The sequence below is a fragment of the Siniperca chuatsi genome, linkage group LG11, assembly GCF_020085105.1.
Source record: "Siniperca chuatsi isolate FFG_IHB_CAS linkage group LG11, ASM2008510v1, whole genome shotgun sequence".
Taxonomy (NCBI): domain Eukaryota; kingdom Metazoa; phylum Chordata; class Actinopteri; order Centrarchiformes; family Sinipercidae; genus Siniperca; species Siniperca chuatsi.
Genome location: NC_058052.1, coordinates 18,704,777 through 18,726,352, shown reverse-complemented (window position 1 = coordinate 18,726,352; position 21,576 = coordinate 18,704,777). Strand labels below are relative to the sequence as shown.

At 38.6% G+C, this 21,576-nt stretch overlaps 1 protein-coding gene across 1 annotated transcript; it reads right to left on the bottom strand.

Moving 5' to 3' along the window:
- Positions 1-134: 134 nt before the first annotated feature.
- On the bottom strand, positions 135-18,804 carry LOC122884663 (carbohydrate sulfotransferase 15-like). Its single transcript, XM_044214874.1, has 8 exons — positions 18,497-18,804; positions 6,285-6,923; positions 4,842-5,181; positions 3,632-3,769; positions 2,626-2,782; positions 2,257-2,413; positions 802-949; positions 135-628 (listed from the first exon to the last, which is right to left on the bottom strand). The coding sequence occupies exons 2-8, from the start codon at positions 6,756-6,758 to the stop codon at positions 438-440; spliced, it is 1,605 nt and encodes a 534-aa protein (XP_044070809.1). The 5' UTR covers positions 6,759-6,923; positions 18,497-18,804; the 3' UTR covers positions 135-437.
- Between the last annotated feature and the right edge of the window lie 2,772 nt (positions 18,805-21,576).

The window sequence follows — 21,576 nt, the reverse complement described above, 5'->3', positions numbered from 1 at the left end:
ATGTTTCTTTATATGAAAGCCAAGTTCAAGTCACAGTATCATCACCACATGATATTCAATCCAGCCTTTTGAGCCATATATTAAGTGAAAAATGTATTCAGAGGTGTAGATTAATGAATTTGTGGAGATTGTAATAGTGCATCTTGTGGACTTTTATTCAGCAGCAGTAAAATGGCTTTTCAACACCATAAAAGCGTTAGATTAAAACACAAATTCAGTCAATCATCTTGATTTGATGAGTCACTCACATTCTTTCAAAAGCAAATAAATAACACAACAAAACCCATACACTTATTCAGAGCTCCATATAATTCCATATACAACTATACATCTGTGGCTGAGTTCTCCCACTGTAAATTAATTTCTATCAATAGGCATTCCTGCTTTAGCTTTTTGCTCTGGTTGTTCATTCACATCCATCCACATTTCATCCCCCTTCAGGTGTTACTCCAGAGGAAGGCCTCGTTCTCCAACACACTGGCCAGTTTATGGTTGAAGGGCTGGTGAAATTTCTTGAGGAGGTCTCTGGTGGCTGGAAGCATAGGACCCAGGTTCCTGTCTGCCGCCCGCCGGGTGTTAGACAGGGGCCGTTTGGTCAGTGCTGCCTCCACCTGCTCCGACAGAGGACCTGCAGTGAGGATGGGAGGTTGATGTCAGAGTCCTTAAAATACAGAAGTGAAGGTTTGAGGCAGAAACAACTAGATGAATCCACAGCTAGGAAGATATAGGCTCTTTTATTCCTGATATTTAAAAGATTTGAATTTACAAAAAGCATGCTACTGTAGCTTTTTGGATACGTACCTACACTCAGAAAATCAAAAACTTTCTTGATTGTCACTTTAAGGTTGGCTGCGTAGTCCTCTAGTCGGAGAACAAGAATCTGCTCCCTGTGGAAAACTGTCAGCCAGTCCAGTAAGAAGATGATGTACATCCCCAAATGTAGCCTCACCTGTGGGGAAAAATCAAATCAAGTCAAGATCATGAGTCTCTTGCGGTGACATTGTTTTGTCAACTGCTGACACAGAGGTCAAGGTCAAAAGTGAACTTTCAGTCTCAACTGTTAATTAAATATGAATGAGATGGAAGACAAAATAATGCAAACAACGCATGGAAATTGACTTTAAAGGATACATTTTTTTAAATCCACTGAAAAGACAAAACAAACAATGAACTGACTAGTAACAAGGATTGTCTGTGTATCCAAAGCCTGATATAGCTTGTACCTCTGTGCCATAGAGCTCCATCATTGTCAGACAACTAGGCTATTAAAAACAAATCAATGAGCCACAAGTGCTAGAACTTCAAAACTGATACATATAGAAACTGAAACTGTCAGCTTGACTTGAAAAATATTATTTGATGTGCATGGATGTTTCAGCGTGCTTCAGGTCAGACCAGTCAAAAAAAATCAAAACATTGTTGACAATGTAAAAGGAATATGTTTCAAAAATCATAACAACTTATGCCAAACAGAGACAAGCTGTTTTTACTGGAACAGCAGCCACAAGTTGAAACAAACCAACAGGTGACATGATGGATACATTCAGTATAAATGAGAAGAACAAAATATTCTTCTAAGTTTGAAGCAAACTCATGTGACCCGCACTTATAGCAGTAACTGTAATGATCCATTTCTGACTCTGAGTCCTTCATGAAGTCATTCCTGTTATCTGAAAAATGTAAAATTGTAAAATTAAGAGTAAGACTTTTTTTTCATCCAGATGCACTGACACTATGAGTCCTTAAGAGGGCACCACAGTACAACAACACCTGCTGAAACTAAGATACTGTGCTTAGCAGAGTGGCACAGATTTTGAAAGCCCTTGTCTTCATCGTGTAAACAGAAAGAATCTAATGGTGTTTTTCCTGAATGTTTTTCTTTGATTTGAGATGGATTATGTGTCTGTTTCAATGGTTTCAGGTCAAGCTGATTGCTGCTTTTACTGTAGTATATTTCCCAGGACAACAGTGCTGTCACCTACATGTTGTGATTAGGGGTGACAACCGACAGAGCTCATAACTCAACTTACTCATGAGGGTCTAAAATGACTCTGGGCAGCGAGTTGGTTGTATTTTTCCCTGCACAGAACGAGATGCACTTCAGTGCAGTAATATCTATTTACAACCACTTGGAGGTAGAAGTTCTCAAAGAAGAAATTAGGTGTTTGTTATTAAGTATAATTAAATATAGTTATAAAAGTTGTCATTATTACATAAAGTGATATTCAGAAAACGGAGAAGATTATTTCAGCTAACCGGCATGGCGTTGGAGAGGCTGGTGTTGTAGATGCAGGACCGAAGTGACCTCTCAGACAGGCAGGACTGAAACAACTGTACAGACTCTATGACCTTCTGATGGAAGTCCTCTGCTGACTTATTGGCCATCTTAAAGTACAGGTAGTCAGAATAAAGCCTGGAAACAGAAAGAAACCAAGTTGTAAGGAAATACAAAAGGACATTTTGCTGGATGTACAGTAGGAGTTATGATTTAAAACAAATATATTCTGCAACAATGAAAGATTACAGGAAAATCCATTAGAAGCAACCCAAACCAAATTGTTTCACCAGAGAAACTCACATCTGTATCTACACAGGCAGATGTGTGGATGGATTTCTCTACAGTACCTCTCTACTGGATCTCTAAGCATGATGATGATTTTGGCACCAGGCTGGACTGTGTGGATGAAGTCCTGGGCCAGAAATGGGGGCTCTGTCTCCTCCCTGTCTCCGTGAAGATAGCTCCAGGCTTGGTTATCCCACATAGTGGATGCACTGGCTTCACCTGTCAAGACATTGACAGTCTTGGCATCACCTTGGGTAACAACAGTTCATTTAAAATGCAGTGAGTAGCGTAGACACAAGGGCATAATAATGTAGCGAAGTTGAGCTGAATTTTATGCCAAAATATGCAAGAGATGTTGCAAACACTTTCCTTATCTGGGAATATTATGTCTTCCTAATCTACACTTGAACAGATTAGTGACAATACAGTTGCCGCTTTTTACATTTTAAAAATGAATAGTGTCATTTATTATCTGTAACCATGCAAAATCCAAATAAGGAGTTTATTTGACTTCAGCAACCAAAGCCAAGTAAGCAGAACCTTCATATCAGCACATTTTCATAGAAGAAAACCTACAAAACCAAGTTAATATTAAGGATTTCCCTATTGTCTATTCCCTATACTGATATTCTCTACTGTCTCTCAGGGCCAGGCCCAGGATAGCAAAGTTTAATTTCTAAACACAGATGCATAGAATGAATAAAGGTGGTTGTAACAGCGTCGAGGTGTTTGAGATTCTGTGTACACTTCAAAAAACACCTTGCTGTTCTCTTTGACCACAGAATATCTAGAATAATGTGCCACCACTGTAGTGCTCCTTAGGTCAGAGCCACTTGTGGAAAAACCACTGAAAATGAGCGAGGCCTGACAATAAAGGAAAGGGTGACAAAAGAGAGCTGTAATTTGAATCATGGTCAGGATCCAATTGTTTCGCCGTTCAAAGGTCTTCAGAAAATGCCAAATGAAAACTAGACAGGCAAGAGATTCTTCCATCTGATGCACAATGCACGCTAACAATACCAAATCATACCCACCCACACACAAACAAGCAGTTTCACATGTGTTCACCTGTTATGAGTGTGCAGTGGTCTCCAGATGAATTTCCACTGATTTTTTCTTGGATGTTGTGGGCTGCCAAGTCAAACAGATCCAGGTAGTCTTCCACAGGAAAACTTTCCTGGAAGCCATCTTTGAAACGGATATAACCTGCAGCCCGAGGTACACCAAAATAACACTCATTATATACTCTTTTATAGATTTATTCTCCATAAAATGCATTTAATGGATTGTATAAGCTTTGAATCAGGTGAACAAAAAAAATGTAAAAGCCTTAGTTACTGGAGAATAACCAGAGGTTTGACAATATTTGAAGTACTTGCACAAACAACATACAAACAACAAACAGAGCTATTTTTCTTTTTTCACAATATCCTGTTAATAGACAGCACTTTCTGCAAGTGGCTCACAGTAAAAGCTCGCCAGTGAAGATAATTAATGGAGCATTTTATTAGGAGCTGTAGAAGGTCTTCAAGTATAGTCAGTGGTGGTAGGTTAGTTTTCTAGCTTGCAGGTTAGCAGTTTATCTCTGCATTTGAGCATTTTTATACTGCTGAATTAGAACTGAATTGAAAATAATTTTTGTTAAAGGTACATTGAAAGAGCATCCTTACAGGACAAAACATGAACCAGAGGAAAAAGAAATATGGACACAACAATAAAATCAGTGGAAGGCTGACATGAAAAGAGTTTAAATGATCAACTGTGTTTTTTATGTCACATCTACAAAGCCTAGAAGACAAATTTAAATGGGAGATATGATGATGACAGGCTGTTCTTTATATGTTATTAGATGAAAGTAAATTGTTATTATTGTTATTAATGTTATTTTTTTCATTCTAAATTTATCTGCCTTATTTTCTTGAATTAATCAATTTGTCTATAAAACTGTGAAAAATGCCTAGTACAATATCGTAGAATGTAAAACCGGGGAAAGCACAAAATTCTCACATCTGAGACATTGAAACCATAAACCATTTTTGCTTGAAAGGGGACTAAACGATTAATCAATTATCAAAATATTTTCGGACTAATTTTCTTTCGATCGATTAATCAACTAATTGTTGCAGCTCTATTCTAAATCACTGTATTTTCTGTGTCTCCATTTTATTCTTTAGGATGAATAAATCGTCAGTTACTATCTATCTATCTAATAAACTATCTTTCAATCCTTCAGCTTCCACAAACATTCAGAAACAACATCCATCTCCTGATGACTTACCAAAGCGTTTCCTCGTCCACCAGTGTGGCTCCTTCATTGTGTTGAACTTGACCTCAGGATGCAGCAGCAGCCTGTGGAACAAGTCCGTTGTGCCACACTTTGGTTGGCCGATGATGTAGAAGAACGGCAAGCAGCGTAGACGAAACAGTTTGCCATTTCTGTGGTATAAGTGCTGGTGGAAGTTGGCCCTCAGGTGGTCACATACAGTCTTGAAGCTCTTTGAGCGCAGAGTGAAGAGGTTCCTCCTGTACAGATCAGTGCTGAGTTCGCTGGAGAACTCCTCATACCAGCACGGGCTCTTGATGCCGGGCAGAAAATGGCGAGGAATTATAGAGAACAACTGCAGAGAGGAACAAATTGACATTAGGCAGACAGAGGGTGGACAAAATAACGGGAATGGTGTATAATACAGTGTAGCCTTTTGGTAAATCATGATTTGGAGAAGGATATTGTGTTTCAGAGGTAACATTTGTTATTCTTGTGAAACTTGCAGCTTGTGGTGTTGTTACAGCAGAAGTCCTTCCACAGTGTACTCCTTCAGTATCTGTGGGCTTGAAAGGTGGCTGGCAAAAGATGCTTGTTTCTATTTTCACAGAGAAATTTTCACCTTGAATTCATGTCATTTACACTGTACACCAACAGTTACAAGTTCTCATAACATAAAAAGTATCAAAACATCCATAATTTAGAGCCACATGACATGATTTTGCAGCGTTGCAACTGTTGCATCAATACCTTAAGTATTTGGCCGTTTTGTACAGCTGTTAGTTGCATTATGTTGCTTTGAAAACTCAGTTAGATATTCATATGTCTAACACTGACACATACCACTAATTGGTATTCGACTTACTGACTCACCTGTGTTGCTACCTCTGTAATTGTGATTTACAGTGTAACTGTCAGAACTTCTAATGCCTTAGCCAAAAACACTGCAAAATGATGTAGGGTAACGTGGAAAAGTATGATGAGAACACACACCAAACACAGGAGAATTACAGTACATTAGCACATAGTTACAGCAGTCAGTAGGCCCTTAGCAAAACTTAGCGAGACATGTAACCTGATATTTACTTAACAGCCCTACAAACTTTGGCTCTAAAAACATTAAGCTGAATCAACACCTCTGTCAGTCTCAATAAACACTGGTCATTATGAGCTTCACCAAACAGGCAGTTACTACAGGGTTGATTGTAATGTGTTTGTTATTTGTCAGTCTCCTACAATTCACTTTTGTCAACAGAAAAAATAAAACAATCATAGTGGTCACTTATTAATTTCTTTCAGTTTAGACTGAATTATCATTTGCCAGCATGTTTTTGTCATTGTTGGGTGAAAACATTGCATAATTGCAGCCTGGAATTATAACAAAAAACGCTTTTTTTATTTTAGTTGGCCTACTGATGTGCAACAAAAATGGGTCAGACTGTTTTTCCATAGACTTACATGGGGGTCCGTTTCAATGACATCCTTTTCAACAGGCACCTTCCTGGGTTTGTATTCCAGTTTGGAGCCGATGATCTTCACCAGTAGTTTCATGTCTCTTAAAATCTTTCCAGAGGAATCTTCAGCTGCTGCTGCGCTGGTCAGGACAACCATAGGTCTGACCTGATAGGGTGAGGGGGTGAACAAAAGTCCTTTCTTTTCACACGTCAGGATGTAGGAAGCCATGATGAGGAACGTCAGTGTCAAGCCCATCAGGAAGCTAACCACTTTGACTTTAGAGATGCTTCGCAGGTTGGTCAGTGACAACAAATGAACCCACTTGACATCCAGATTTTCAGGCACATTTGTGTGATTGAAGTCAAAAGATGTCCTGACAGTCCTTTTCTCATAGTTCTCAGCCATGGGCAAGCTGTGGAGGCTGTAATTGTGGTCTGTTTGGGTGTTGCTCCCATTTTTGCAGTCTGATAGTGACATACTGACATAGAAGCACAGTAGGCATGTAGAAAAAGTAGCCGGGAAATTAATCTTTCAAAGCTTCACCTACAGGAGGTTGTGTGTCCTTACGTGTCCATTCATTCATAATGCAGGTCATCATTTGTCTTCATTCCTTGCATGCTCCCCAGTCTTCAGCATGGCCTCCTGTAAATCAGAAACAGTTGTTAAAAAAAAGCAAATGGCTTTCTGTTTTTATATGGCTTCAGTTTTCTTTTCACCAAAAGTGCAGCAGTGTAGTTTCCTTTGAAGTATTTCAGTCATCTCACATAATGCCAAGATAGGTGTGGCATGAGCATTTTTAATATTAGGGTGTTTGAGGGAGCTTTATTTCCTCTCTGGGGTACCAGTATGTGAATTTCAAACTATCCTCCCTTCTATAGCACAAGTCACCTCTAAATTGTTTGAGGTCAGCTGCAGAGTGTGTGTGGTCTGCTGGATGGAGATCCCTTGCTTTATGATGAGGGCTATATAGCACATGCAAAGACAAGCTCTACTAAGAGATTTTCGAGGTCAGAAAAATAGTTACTCTGTAATTCAAAACTAAAAACACATGATTATTCTCTGTGAGCTAAAAGCCCACTGTGAGCTCTATTTTGTTAACCTGGAAATATTATTTTCAAGATCAAGGTTTTTCACAGAGAAAACCAAGTTAGGTATTGATACAGGTGCACACACAGTGTGGCAAGTGCATGCATTTTGTTTTCTTTTCCTTCCGCATGAATAATAAGAAAGTAGGCATTATTATTTCTGGGGTCCAGTGCTAATAAATTCCAAGTGTACAATGTTTTTAAAACACTTCTCTGACACTTCCTCAGCCAGTAACATTTCTTTTTCTTTTGTTGTAGAATTTGTAAGAGTTAACAATCCCACTGGAGCATGGTTCATTCCATGGCCGAGTGGGATTGTTAAATCTGCACCAGTTCTAGCGAACTACAAGGAGCATTCTCTAATTTTACAGTGTTTTTTGTTGCTGCACAACAGGGGCTTGTCAAAGTGTAGCCACAAAAACATGATGTGACTCAACATGTTCACACTTACACCATTAAAGGTGCAAATTCAGAGTATAATAAAAGGGCCCTCCTTCTCAGGCAACTTAGGCGACATCACTTGATTTTGTTGCATGAAAGTAATAAAACCAATTCTAGCAATACTATTTGATCTCTGTAAGTAAATGAGAAACTCCAACCAGCTCACAACCATTTCACCAAAGTGTAATTGCATGAGTGCAATAGGGCGCAAAGACTTGATAATATGAGGAGGGGACAGCACTTTGTGACATCAAAATGTTACAAAGGGCAAAGGGAGTTTTTTTGTTCATATGTAAAATAATAGTAATCTTGTCAGATTAAATCAGATGAAAGGGGCCCTCCACCAATTTTACACATCAAGTCCAGTTTACTCATCATGAGGATTGCTACTCAGCCTTTAAAAACAGTTGAATCATGTCTTCTGTGGCTCTGGAGTGTGCTTTCCAAAGCCTGAAGAAATAACCCTTATGTCATAGTGATGTCATCAGGGTTATCTCAACCTGGACTTAGAAACTAAAACATTTTAACAGAAAGCCTGTGTTACAAACTGAGGGCATGGAGTTTGAAAGACATCAGCATTTAGGCAGGGAGAGTCTAATGAAAGACACTATCAAGTTGCATTATGGGAAGTATAGGATCCAGTGTTTTTGTAGCTTGATGCATACTATGGCTGCTTCGATTTTGACCACTGTTTTTTATCCCGTCTCTTGTGAGTCCCCCAACCTTATGGAAGTGCAATACCAAATCGCTGGAGTACCCTTTTAAGACATTTTTAAATAACGATCATGCCATCGTAGGATACTCAACTAACACAAACACACAGTGCTCGCTTTTGACCTGTGTAAGTGTACATTTGGTCTCGCCAGCTTTTTCCATATGTTGTTTTGGGGTTTTTTTATGCTTACAGCCTTCCCCTCATGTCTGTTTTAATGTTGCAACAATGTTATAAATTGTGGGTTACTCAAGCAAAGTCTGCAGCAGTGCGAACTTGCTGAATGTGTGCACAAAGGGCTTGATAAGTCCACAAGAAAGCCCTCGCACACTTGCAGATTTCATGATGGGACAGCTCTGGGTCCTTGCAGACTTATCAGGAATTCATGGTAATATCTACAAGCCTGCGTGGGTAGATGCTGGGATCAGGCAAAGAACATATTTTTGATCTATAGAGGTGTTATGGGTCTAAATTAATGAAATATCAGTAGACAGAAGGTGGGCTCTTTCAATGTTAATGACACCAATTGCTAAATGCAACTCTGACATCTACAGTAGTTAATATTTTAATTTATTAGTGAATGGTGCTGCTTCTGATACTAATCCTGATACCTCACCTTTATATGTCTTATATTTCCATATTTTTATGTTTTTTTGCTTTTTAATGAAGTGTAAAGCCCATTCTAGCTGTGTTTTGAAAGGTATCATATCAATGAATTTGACTGTTCTCTGGTCTCATTTTCTTCATGTCTCTACATATCTTTATTTTTACAAATGCAGGTGATTGTTATCCTCTCTGTAACTATCAATCTATTATTCCCATTAAAGATGAATGTCTAGTTCAAGCAAAAAATTCAAAGTGTGAGAGAAGAGAGAGATTTGGAAATGTGACAGACCATAAAGAGGACAGTGAGATACAAAGGTAAAGCACGGAGTGGAGAAACGAAGCAGCAGAGATGAGAAAAACTGTGAGAAAGAGCAGGAAAGGCAGCCTTTAGACCTCTTTGGTCTAAAAATCGATCTGTGGCGGGAAGCAAACAGCAGGTGGTATTGACTAAGGTGAAACCCCACCATTAAAATCCTGCTGACTCAAAATAAAACCTGCATTCATCATTGCATTAGATGCATTTGTTGTCCTAAGAGCACAAAATGTCAAGACTGATCTGGTATCAAAGCCAGAAGGGGATATTACTCATGTTGTTGATGCAATGGGATGTTTACACTGTGAATTTGTCGGATTAACTGGAATCTTTCAAACTCAAGGCTGCTTTTCTGAATAGGCAAGCCTTGATGTAATTCCACTCAGTATTTCACACAGCACAGTAAGTATAAGCTACATACATATCTAAAATATACACAACTACTGCTTAGTATCATCGATCTCTGTTGTGTAGTATATTGTGTTCCTTTCTTTTCTTATGCAGCTACTGTACTGGCAATATCTTTCCTTTCTGTATCTTCCATATTCTGTATTGGTTTATATTCTCCAAGATAACAATACCAATAGTTCCAACTGAGGCTGATGGGAATGCCATTAGTTTTGCAGGTATTTAGTAATGAACCAAAGTATTGGACAAATAAAACATTTTACCTAATAATGGCACTAGATGAAAAGACAAGAAAATGAAAAGATCACCAAAGTTATTACAATTCATCCTGGGGGAACATGAATGTGTATACTAAATTGCATGGTAGCCCATGCAATAGTTGTTGAGGTATTTCACTAAAAACCACATATGTCAACCTCATTGTGGCACTAGAGAAGGGGCAAAAGTTATTAGGATTCATCCTCTGAACATCGTGAATGTCTGTACAAAATTTCATGGCAATTCATCATATAGTTGTTCAGATCTTTCAGTCTGGACCAAAGTGGTGGACCGACCGACAGACCAACATTGCCATCCATAGAGCCACTCCACTAGCATGGCTAAATACCCCACACAAATATTCTCATATGCACACACATCTCTTCTCACCTCTACAGTGATTTCAAAACCCCAAGCTGGTGGTGTAGAGCAGACAGTTGTTCAGTCTGTCCAACACTTCAGACCAAATCAACATATCACAACAACTGCTAGCTGGATTTTTTGATGGCTTGGATACTGACGGTCCCCAGACAATTAATCCTAATATGTTTGGTAAGTCCCTGACCTTTCCGTGCCACTATCAGGCCAAAATTTCCCATTTCTAGAAAAGAAATGTTGAAATTAAATGGGCAGATTGCCATGGAATTTAGAGAGCACACCCATGCTCCCTCAGGATGAACTTTTTCCATTTTGAACACTGAATATTCCTCTTTCCCCATCCTCAGGTCAAAATATCAACTTTGCACAAGATATTCCATGAAATAATGGGCAGACTGACATCAAATTTGTGGAATCTATTCAGGCTGAGTGGGTAAAACCATTTGATTTTATTAACCCATAGCTTTTTATTTCTAACGCCGACCATGAGGCCAAGAATTCAAGAGCTGCTATCTCTTACACTTCATGGTCTCTTCTCTAGATAATTAATAGGCTTGTAAACCCCACTCCTCTCCTGTTCCCATATGCTGTCGCACTATGTTGCAGGACTCACAAGAACTTACAAAGGAATGTTGAGAGCCAATTGGAGATGAACCTAAGCCAGTTTATTAATTTATGACCTGCTTTCACAGATCGTGTATAGTACTGACCTATCACTGACTCTTGTAATGGCCAATATCCAGGACTCCTAAGGCTAAAAGATATAGAGAATAGAGAAATTAATTTGCCATGCAGAATCAAAATGTATCAACTAATGTTATGTTTAATTAACAATATTAGAAAAATGTGAAGCTTGATGTTGTCATGCTGATGCTGACAAAGAACAATAAAAACTGAAATCAACCGGAATGCTATACAGTCTAGTCCATAAAAGATAAAGATGTGATGTTTGGTTTTGTTTAATAGAATCAGAATCAGAAATACTTTATTGATCCCCGAGGGGAAGCTCTTTTGTTACAGCAGCTCACTATCATGTCAGTGCACACAGGAATAGAAGTACTAAGCAAAAAAAAGGAAAGCTAAAAGTTGGAAAAAGTAAGACGACAAGACGGAGCATGCACGTTGGTGCATGCACTCATTATTAGCTAATGAAACAGGGAATGTGAATATGCATTTACGAAACAAATTAATGGATCATATCTTGCAAAAAGACAAAATGTAAGTTGGAATGCCAAATCTCACATTCCCCCAGAGTGCATTTGTGTGTCTGGGGGCTGCCTGCCCCCACTCCTTTTCTCATCCCTCTCAGGGGGATATATATAGCCTACTGTATATAGGGACATATGTATAGCCGCGTTTCAACCACAGGAACTTTCCCCAGGGACTAGAAACCTTTGGAGGAACTCCAACTCCATTTCCTTGCAGGGACCAGGGTCTGAATTAAGTTCCAGGGACATTATTTTACCCCACTAAAAAGTCCCTGCTCTGGGGGTAGTACTTTCCAAAAGTACAGGAGCTTTGGGGGTGGGACTTGCTGCGTTGAAAATTTCTGATTGGTCAAGCTCTGACCAGACTAGTAAGTGGTTTGAGTAGTTTCATCTGGATGCGTTGCTGTCTGGGTCACAGGCTGGCCTTCTCTGGCGCAGCAGCGACAACAAAAGACTCAGCTACTGTGCTGTTGGAAGCCATGGTGGAAGACACGGAAACGGATGACCAGTCAGTTGAAGGTAAATCACATATGGCCCACATGATGCTTGTTAAATGCTATAACATTAGCCAAAAGCTAACATAGCTACATGCTAATGACAATGACAATGTCAATGTTGTCGCAGTGAGACAAAACCTAAGGTGTTTTTTTTTCAGCGTGTTTTTCAGATGAAACGGCAGACATACTGAACTGCAGGCTGCATAGACCAGTGTCTTTGCATTACTCCTGCAACCACCACCAGCCCTCTACTCCTGCTGAAGCACACAAACACTGTATTTTGTATTTGTATTTTTTTGTATTTTATATTTTTTCAGATAAATAAATAGCTGTGGAACCAAATGTGTATAGTGGCTGTTCTCCTATCTGAAAACACTACGAACTGCTGCACACTGTCTCACTTACTGTTGAAATGTTTATTAAATCACAACGTCAACAGGTACTTGATGAAGGTTGGATAGACAGAACGAGCAAACACCCTCCCTACCACAATCCACTGCTTTACTTGGTACACACTGGTTTTCATTCAGTCATTAATTGTTTGGGCTGTATTCAAAATTTAATTCATGCATTAATCATTCATTGCTGAATTGATTGCATTTGTTCACTTTTATTCATGGTTGCATTTGTTCATTTATTGGTTGTTTAGTAGTTATTAGTTATGTGTGTAGTTAGTAGCTATTGGGTTTGTAGTTAGTAATAGCAGTTAGGTTAAGTCAGGAACTTAGCAGCAACCTCCAGAACTGAGACTGAATTAATTAATTTCTCCTATAATTGTCCCATTTCTAAGGGTGGTGCCCCGAGGTGAATTTAATGTGAATTGAATTCTCTCATTTAGTAAATATTGATTACTTCTGATAGCCAGAAGCAAGTGTAAATCTGTTCCCTCCTATTGCCAAATTAAGGTAATTCGCTATAATAATTTCAATGCTTTATTAAACCATATGTCACTACAACTGCATGATTGAGACAATCCTTGTGGAACTTGATGCAGTCTAAGAAGAGGGCTCATATTTTGCTCTCTGCTATAGTGACTTTTTTGATACTATCACCAGGGGCACCAAAGATGGACGTTTTCAAATTCTACACATAGTGGCTTTAATTATCATGTCTTTAGCACACATAAATGTAATTTGTAGAATAGCAACTGTCAAAACTGTAAATGAAAAAATTTGTTTCTTTACTTTTGAGAAATTGTGTCTTTACCCTCTGTCTGGAGGCTATTGAACCTCACAAAGGCTATAGTGAAATAAATTTTCAACTGATTTGTAATAACAATATATTCATCTGTGATAAAGGTCTGTCATATCAGTAGCTTGTGGCTGCTACATGGACAAACCATAAAGCTCATTATTTTTAATTAGCCCTAGCTGTACAGATTCCATAGCTGTGTGTCAAATTTGGAATTCAACCATTTGCACTGCTGATAAATATTGACAGTTACTATTGTCAAACTACAGGCCTATTTCTTGTTCCTTCTCTGAGCTTCCTTCTTGTTCTACCTCCTTCAGATAAAAGACAAGGTGACAGCATATTAAAACTTGATTGCATGTATTATGACATTTCAGATTTCAGAAGGGCTCTATTTGATTTGTTCACTGAAATTCTGTTTGGGGTGTTAAATTGGGTGCAGGTTATGACATTACATGGGAGTTTAAACCACTCATACACATTTATGCACATTTTAAGCACTCAGAAACACAAAGCCATGCTCCTTACACACTGTCTTGCACCCTCTCATTTATCCCTCTCTGTCTATGCTTTGTGACAGAATTATGCCAATCAGCCGCAACCCATTCTGTGCTGCAAAGATACCAATTAAACAGCAAATGAAAATCAGCATCCCTGCAGAGCTCTTCAAGAAACAAAATACTGCATGCTGTATGCAGATGTACAGCTTTGTTTAAATTCAACATTATGAAATCTTAGCATGAAGTAGAGCTTCTACAATTGTAAAGAACGCCTTGAGAGGATCCACTGTGACCACAAAATCAGTTACAGAGGAGACAATCAGTTCCAAGAGCCAGCACTTAGCACACACACATATTCTCACCTCTCCTGAAACATGTTTTAATCATGTCTTCATGTTTATAAGTGTTTAAACACAGCCTGACCTTGTACAGTACACTCTGTGACTGGGACTTGGCTTAATCCCAGCGCTGGGAAATGGGAGGCACAAGAGAAACCAATGCCACAAAAGGAAATAAGACAGGCTCCCTGTTGATGTGGAAGTCAAACAAAGACGGATGGGATACCAAACTGTGGTAATAATAAAACGTTCTCTATGTGGATGACAAAGAAATCAAAAGTCAAAGGTACTCAGAGATCAGGTTTTTTTCTTTCTCTGGTCTTTTTCACAATCAGATTATGGATGAAATCTTGGCAGGAAATCTAACAGCTCCCTGAGAGCACAAATATCTCAGGAAGTGGGTTTCATCCGTCTCATAATGCTGGACTAGTCCTCCCTTTCCTTTTCACTTCCCACTAAGAGAAAATATGAGCGGGTTGGTTTTTCGTCACTGGAGAATGATGTTTGTCTTCACAGGAATCTCACTCCTTAATCTGCTAAATAAGCAGGCCGTTGAAGCAATAGTACAGTCTAAACAAAATAGAGCTCTAGAAATATTAAACCTCTTGTTTAACAGTGGTGTCTGTCTTGATTAGCCAGGTCACCACAGTCTACCTTGACATCTGGCGTGCAGATGTGGTCCTTAGCTAAACTGTTTATTTGTGCATGCATGTAAGTGTATACATATGCATGTATATGTTTTTCCAATAGCTACAGGTTGTTTGTTTTAGCAGAACTTTAAAACCAATGTGACATTAACAACAAGCAGAGAACATCTGAAACATTTGTCCTACCATTTAATGAGAGCGAGGGAGAAGGAATGGGCAGTTCTGAAAACAAGAGGTGGATCTGAGGTCAGCCTGGGTGGGCAGTGCAGCCCTTGTCACTTAAAGGGTAATTCCAGTTATTACTATTTGGGTCTTATTTTCAGAGTTCTGGCCATTGCTTCTATCGGCTATTGTGCTCACCAAAGTGATTGCTGAGATCTGGGACTCGGCATAAAAGTCCAACAAAAACAGGCGTTCAGATCATCCGACAGGTCGAAAACAATTTTGCCATCTTAGCTAAAGAACTTAGTTGAAACTGAAAGTGAGTGTATGCAAAATGTTGGTAATATTCCATCATTGCACAGGAAAACTACAGCAAATGCATTAAGTCAAAGTTGACCCAGGATGTCACTCTGTAAACTGCATGGATTTATTAAGAGAAGTGGACAGTAGGTACCACGTTCCAGGATGGCGCTCCATTCATTCCAATGAAAGCTGCTCACCAGACGTATACACAGAAAAATGTTCTTCAGGCTTTTTTTGCCTCGTAGAGAATGTATATTAGAGTCCTTCTCTGGCTGAGCTGGGTGACTTCCTGCTAATTCCCCAAACACATACAGCATTAAAATAATTGACTTATATGGCTATTCAAGATTTTGTCATTTCTATTGGACCTGGAATTAATTGTGATAATACAAAGACTCACTTCCAACTTTGTGACATAAAAAAAATGTATACATTGTTTTACATTCATTTCTTTTGTAATGATTGTGCATGGCAAAAAGTATTATTTAGCCAGTGGGTGTCATGTGACCTGCAATTACAACTGTGGCCACTAAGCCAAAATCACCTCACAGCCCAGCACTGCTTTTGCAGGCTTGATCAACTGGATGTTCACAACAGTTTAGGTTATAATTTTGGCTTTGTTTCCTATTCCAAGAAAGAATTTATTTTTTTTTTTTCGTTATGGTTACAAAATGACAATGAGGCTAATTCATTCTTGTCAAGAACATCTGACCACAGTGGACTTGCAGCTGTCAGAACCAAATGCTCTTAACACAAGATTGAAGGAAACTGTTCTGAATATAGATTACTGAAAGCCTGATTTAGTTTATTAATTTGTGTTGATAAAACCAAGATTCCAGGCTAAAATGGCAACAAAGCAGCATGTGCTTATTCTTAATTGTTGCTCAAAGATGATGAACTACAGTAAAACAAGCAAGTTAAAAAATCCTGTTTGCGCACACAAAACATTGCCACATGGACATGTAGCAGCTTGATCGTACTTGTTGGATTTCTTTATTAACTTGTGAGTCAAAAGCTGTTCACACACTCAATATACATCTAAAAGGTGCAAGAGGTAAATACTAAAATTTTAAACATTTATAATTGGACTGTAATTACTATGCGTCATGAACATAAAAATTATATATTATGAATCACTTATGACGTCTGTGCCTACGTTTCCCTTTGCCTGATCCCAGATTGAAAATATTTGTCTTGGCAAGTGACTCAGACTGGATCTCATTCAGGGCTACAGCACGTATGCAGCTAATTAAAGACATTGTTGCATTTGTTGAACTTTTACTGTTGATTTTTAGCCATTTGGGGATAAAATCTTTTCTTAGCTAAAGATTGCAGTCAGTGTTAAAATGACTTTTTTTTAAAAAGTTAAAATGTTGGGTAAAGTGTTATAAAATTGGTATCATTTCAGAATAGCCTTGGTTTCAAAAGCAATATGAGAGAAATGCCCTGAGTACTCACGCTAAAGTGTAAATCAACATATTATGTATTGTAGTACGTATGACCATGTTCATTAAGTGCATCAGAATGGATCAGCTTAATTGAGTAATATTACTACACATTATAGATAAAGATTCTTTTCTTGTGATACATGCAAATTCAAGCAAACAACTAAATCTTAAAGGAGAAAAAATGACAGAATGTATTTTAAAAATCAACTGCAGTGAAGGAGAACGCTTTCTGTTACAACTGTAGGAAATATGTGAAAACAACACATCATCAGATTTAACAACAAGGGAGTGACAGATGCAGAAAAAAGTTTGACTACACTGAATCATCTTTTCTAAAACAGATTTCATGTTACAAATAATGCAGAGTCAATTTTACATTACTGAGGATTGTTGTCATCTGAATTTACCAACTCTTGAAATAGAAACTTGAAGCTGTTGCCAAAACACTTAAGTAGCATGCAATCCTCCCACATTCCTAATGTGTTCTGTTACAGAATCCTTTTCTTCCATTTGTGTTGGACCCCCATACAATCTAATATGGTACAACTCTCTCCCTCTCCCCTCTCATACTTTTAGCATTACCTAAGCCTTAGGACGTCAGCCCTTGCCAAAAGAAGCATGGCTTTGGCATTTCAGCAGCTCCAGACATTTGTTCCGCAAACTCGGGGGGCAACCTAAAACCTTCCTGCCCAGTACACCAGACAGACTGCAGGGCTGGGTGCAGCAGCTGGAGTGAGGTTTGGCTTGGGTGTGTGCAGAGTTATGGGGCATGGAGAGGTGCTACAAACTGACACTACCTATGTCCTCCTTCTGTCATGCTCAGCTCCCACTTTCTCCCTCCAATTAACAATAAAATACAACTTTAGAGATTTAGAAGCTGCACTGAGAATCCACAGAGGCAGGTTTGTCCAAAGGTCATCTGCCTACCTGTCAGGACCTCTGCTCTGCACCCTGAGCGGCGCTGCAGCCCCTTTAATAGACTAAAATGTGGGAAGCAGGGGAGGAAAATGAACTAAATGTCAAACAGAAACTGTGAGTGCACAAACATCTTACACATCAACAGATCCGGCCCCAGACTTCAAACCAAACCCTGGCAATGAGCTTGAAAAGGAATACACAAGTCACTTCTTGGCTTGTTTGCTTGGATGCATGAGAAAAACCATTTAGGCATAATGGAAGGAATTAGCCAGGGGAAATCTGTCAAATAGTTAGATGTAGACAGAGAATGATCCAGTTTGTTATGTTACAATAAACAAAATAATAGTTGCATCATAACACAGTCTTGTTTGTGGTTCAGTTTCTGGTAGACAAAGATGGTAACCCCCCCACGTGACACTAAGATTTTATGCAGCTGTTCATGGAGGGAGAAAATGTAACCAGGATGATCTTGGTTTTAAGCATGACAAAGTCTTAAACACATAGTATCACTTTTGGGGGACTTTATAGCTCATTTTAGACACTTTTGTATGCAGTCAAATTGTCAAATTGACAATAGAATATCACAACGTTTCATTTGAGATTAATGATAAAAACTGAAAATAACGTGCATTTATTACAAAACACGCAACACTTTTTAATATCAGAATAATGAACAAAATTATTAAAATTGTTGAGGAATTATTGAACAAAAACACCATTCGGCTAAGGAATAAACAAACAACAAAATCCTTTTTCCTCATTTTTTAAAAAATTGATTATCTTGTTGAACAAGGATACTCACACCGGAGTTGAGTCGGTTTAATCCAGGTGCCTCTTGTGTAGCCGCTCACGAGCCATGATGACCATTGATCAAGGCGATTAAAACGACCTGATAGGTGTCTGCATGAAACGTTGTGTGAAATAAATGTGATTGTATCCTCAGCATGAACGGTGTTCATGTTGATAAACGCCGGCTGGGGTTTGTCGCAGAAATGCGAGACTTTCTGGAGTCTCCATCTGACTGAGCTCCCCTGCGCGCAACAGAGGGTGAAGAGGAGAGAGGGGAGGTGCGCATGTGGAGCAGCGCAGGCAACACCGGCAGCAGAACCAATCTTATCTACATTTCAACCTCGAAATGCTTTTATTGACTAGGTTTGACGCGGCGTTATGATGAATGGTACAGCACTTTAAAAGCAAATCAATACATGCAGGCTAGCTACCTCTGCCAACTTCCCTAAGGAGTCCTATTGGTCACTGTGTGGAGGGTAAAATCATAAAGTTATCCTAATTAGGGAAATGCTCAAACACACTTGATGAGATTCAAGAATCAACAAAAGCAACATCTGGATTCCATGGATTAAAGTCTGTGACAAAAAAATACATTTATGGATAATTTCATGTATGAATTTATTGTTAGAAGACCCCTCATTAAAGCTATCACCTCTAGTGTTTATGATCAAATTTTGATGCACAATGCCCCAGAGTCCTCATGAAGCTCCACAGAAATCAATAACATATCACATGCACACCATTTCCTGTAAATGCTTAATTTTATTTAATTTGGCTACATCACAGCAGTTTAATTTTGATAGACATGCCAGACTCTTTGAATACACAACAGCGCTCCAGCCTTGAAATAATCCCCATATTATTTCATCTCTGTTTGGATGTTCACCCCTTGTCCATTTTGAAACAAAGATGAAAAGGTATTGAGGCAAAATACTGGGGAATAGGTGTCTTTGAAGATAATATTTTATCATTCACCAGCTTTCAGTGTATGATTTTCTAAATTTTTATAATTTCTAAATTGTGCTTTTATTCTTAAGGACAAACTGTTCTTATTGTGGACTGACAAATGCTGATGTTTTTGTAGCAATATTGTGCAATCATTGACATTTGTTGGTTAAGTGTCTACAGCATACCTTATTATTACCGGAGCAGCTGTCACATGCACATGACAGGTGGTTATCTCTGTTTTTTAAATGAGGTCATGCTGTTCTTTAAAACTACAGAATTTTTTCTTCATTACTTGTCATGACTCATTCTGTGTGAGTGGGAGTCAGTGTGGATGTTTCACAATGGCACATTAGGCCTAATGATAAAACCACAAGCTCTGTTGAAACAAAACTAAACTGCAGGTCCAGACAAATGTGGCAGAATGGTATTCATCACTTTGTTTATAAAATATAAAACACTGTCTTTTACTAAAAACATGGTTTATGCATTCTGATCTATTCAATATCACTGACATCAATGTCTCTTGTACAATTGACATGTTTCACCACTGGTCGGATTGCTAATAAGACATTAGTCTTTCATTCTATAAGGCTGACATTTATCTGATATTTCATATACATTATTTATAGGCCTACTATTAAACTCCATTGCAACAGCACTGTGAATTTTAGGTGTGACATCACATTGTCAACATTGTCATTAAATCCAAAAAAGACACCACCAAAAAACAAAGTATGTCCAAGAAAGCAAAGTGCATTACCAGTTACAGTTTTTGTCAGCATGGACGGGTTTAACACTGCGAAAAGACCTATCATGATTAAATGAAATCCTTTCAGTTCACTCTACATCACACAAGATAGAGCATTCTCTATAAGCCCTGCCATTCACACATTTCCTCCTCTTTACAGGAAGGAAATTAATTCTGTTGTCAAAAGCCAACTCTCTCACCATTCGTCATGACATCTGTTTCTTGCGGGGAATAAACAGAAAAAAATAAGAGAAATGAAATTAAATGTTGAGGGCTGCCATGATGTTCATCTTTGGAGCTCCCACCGGTTGTAAATTTAAAGAGGTGAGATGGTTCATTTCTGACAAGTGAAAGAGCCTGCCCTGGGAAACTGACGCTGGTCTATGAAGATAAAGTCTCATTTGAATAAACTGCCTCCCCTTTCGAGCTTATCCATATGCATGAGACTCTGAGTCTAATTGCTGTTAATTCCTGTTAAATTGATTATGATTTATTCACATCTCACAGAGATGCACAAGCTGTGTGACTGAATGCAGTCTAACAGATAGATTTCCCCACAGTCACCTGAATCAGTTTTGATCAGTTTGAATGTATCACATGTGGTTTATGTTAATAGATGTACTCATTTTCAAACACACCATTCAATGATGATATCACTCTAGGGATAGCAATGTCGGTCAGTCGGTCCACCACGTTGGCCAGCTCTCGCCACTCTCATATTGTTGTTTTCAGCCACAGCAGGCAGCTGTTTTTAGCTCTAAAAAACTTACTGTACACCATCTGCTCAGCACCAAACAGCAGACAGACACAGTTAGCGACTAGCTGATGAACATTGTGGAGCATTTAGCAGCTAAAGAGCCAGATATTTCCCTCAGGAGTTGGTAGAGACCAAACAAAGAGGGTAAAAGAGAGTGAAATGTGTAAATTAGCAAGTGTTTGCTAGCAAGTTCACCATATTAACTCAGTGTTTCCGCTGCCCTCGAGGGGCCAAAAAAATCTGTTAATGCAGTTTATTCAAAACTCACCTTTTAAACTAGGAATCATGACTTTGCCCTCTTTTAGTGTTTTACCTTTGGCTGTTCCAACTGTTATTGTGTTTTAGTTTTATTCCTACTGAATAATAATTGGTTTAATTTGGTTGTAGCACCATTTTATGCAGCTGTTGTATATATATATATATATATATATATATATATATATATATATATATATATATATATATATATATATATATATATATATATTAAACTTTGTTCAGGAAGTTTCATTGAGTGGAAACCTACCTTTCGCAGGAATGTCTGATCACATTCGTACAGTTACACACATTCACACCTGAAAGCTGCTCAGTACAACCACTGTCTGAGCTGCTGGCCACTGAGCAGCTCAACTGGAGCGGG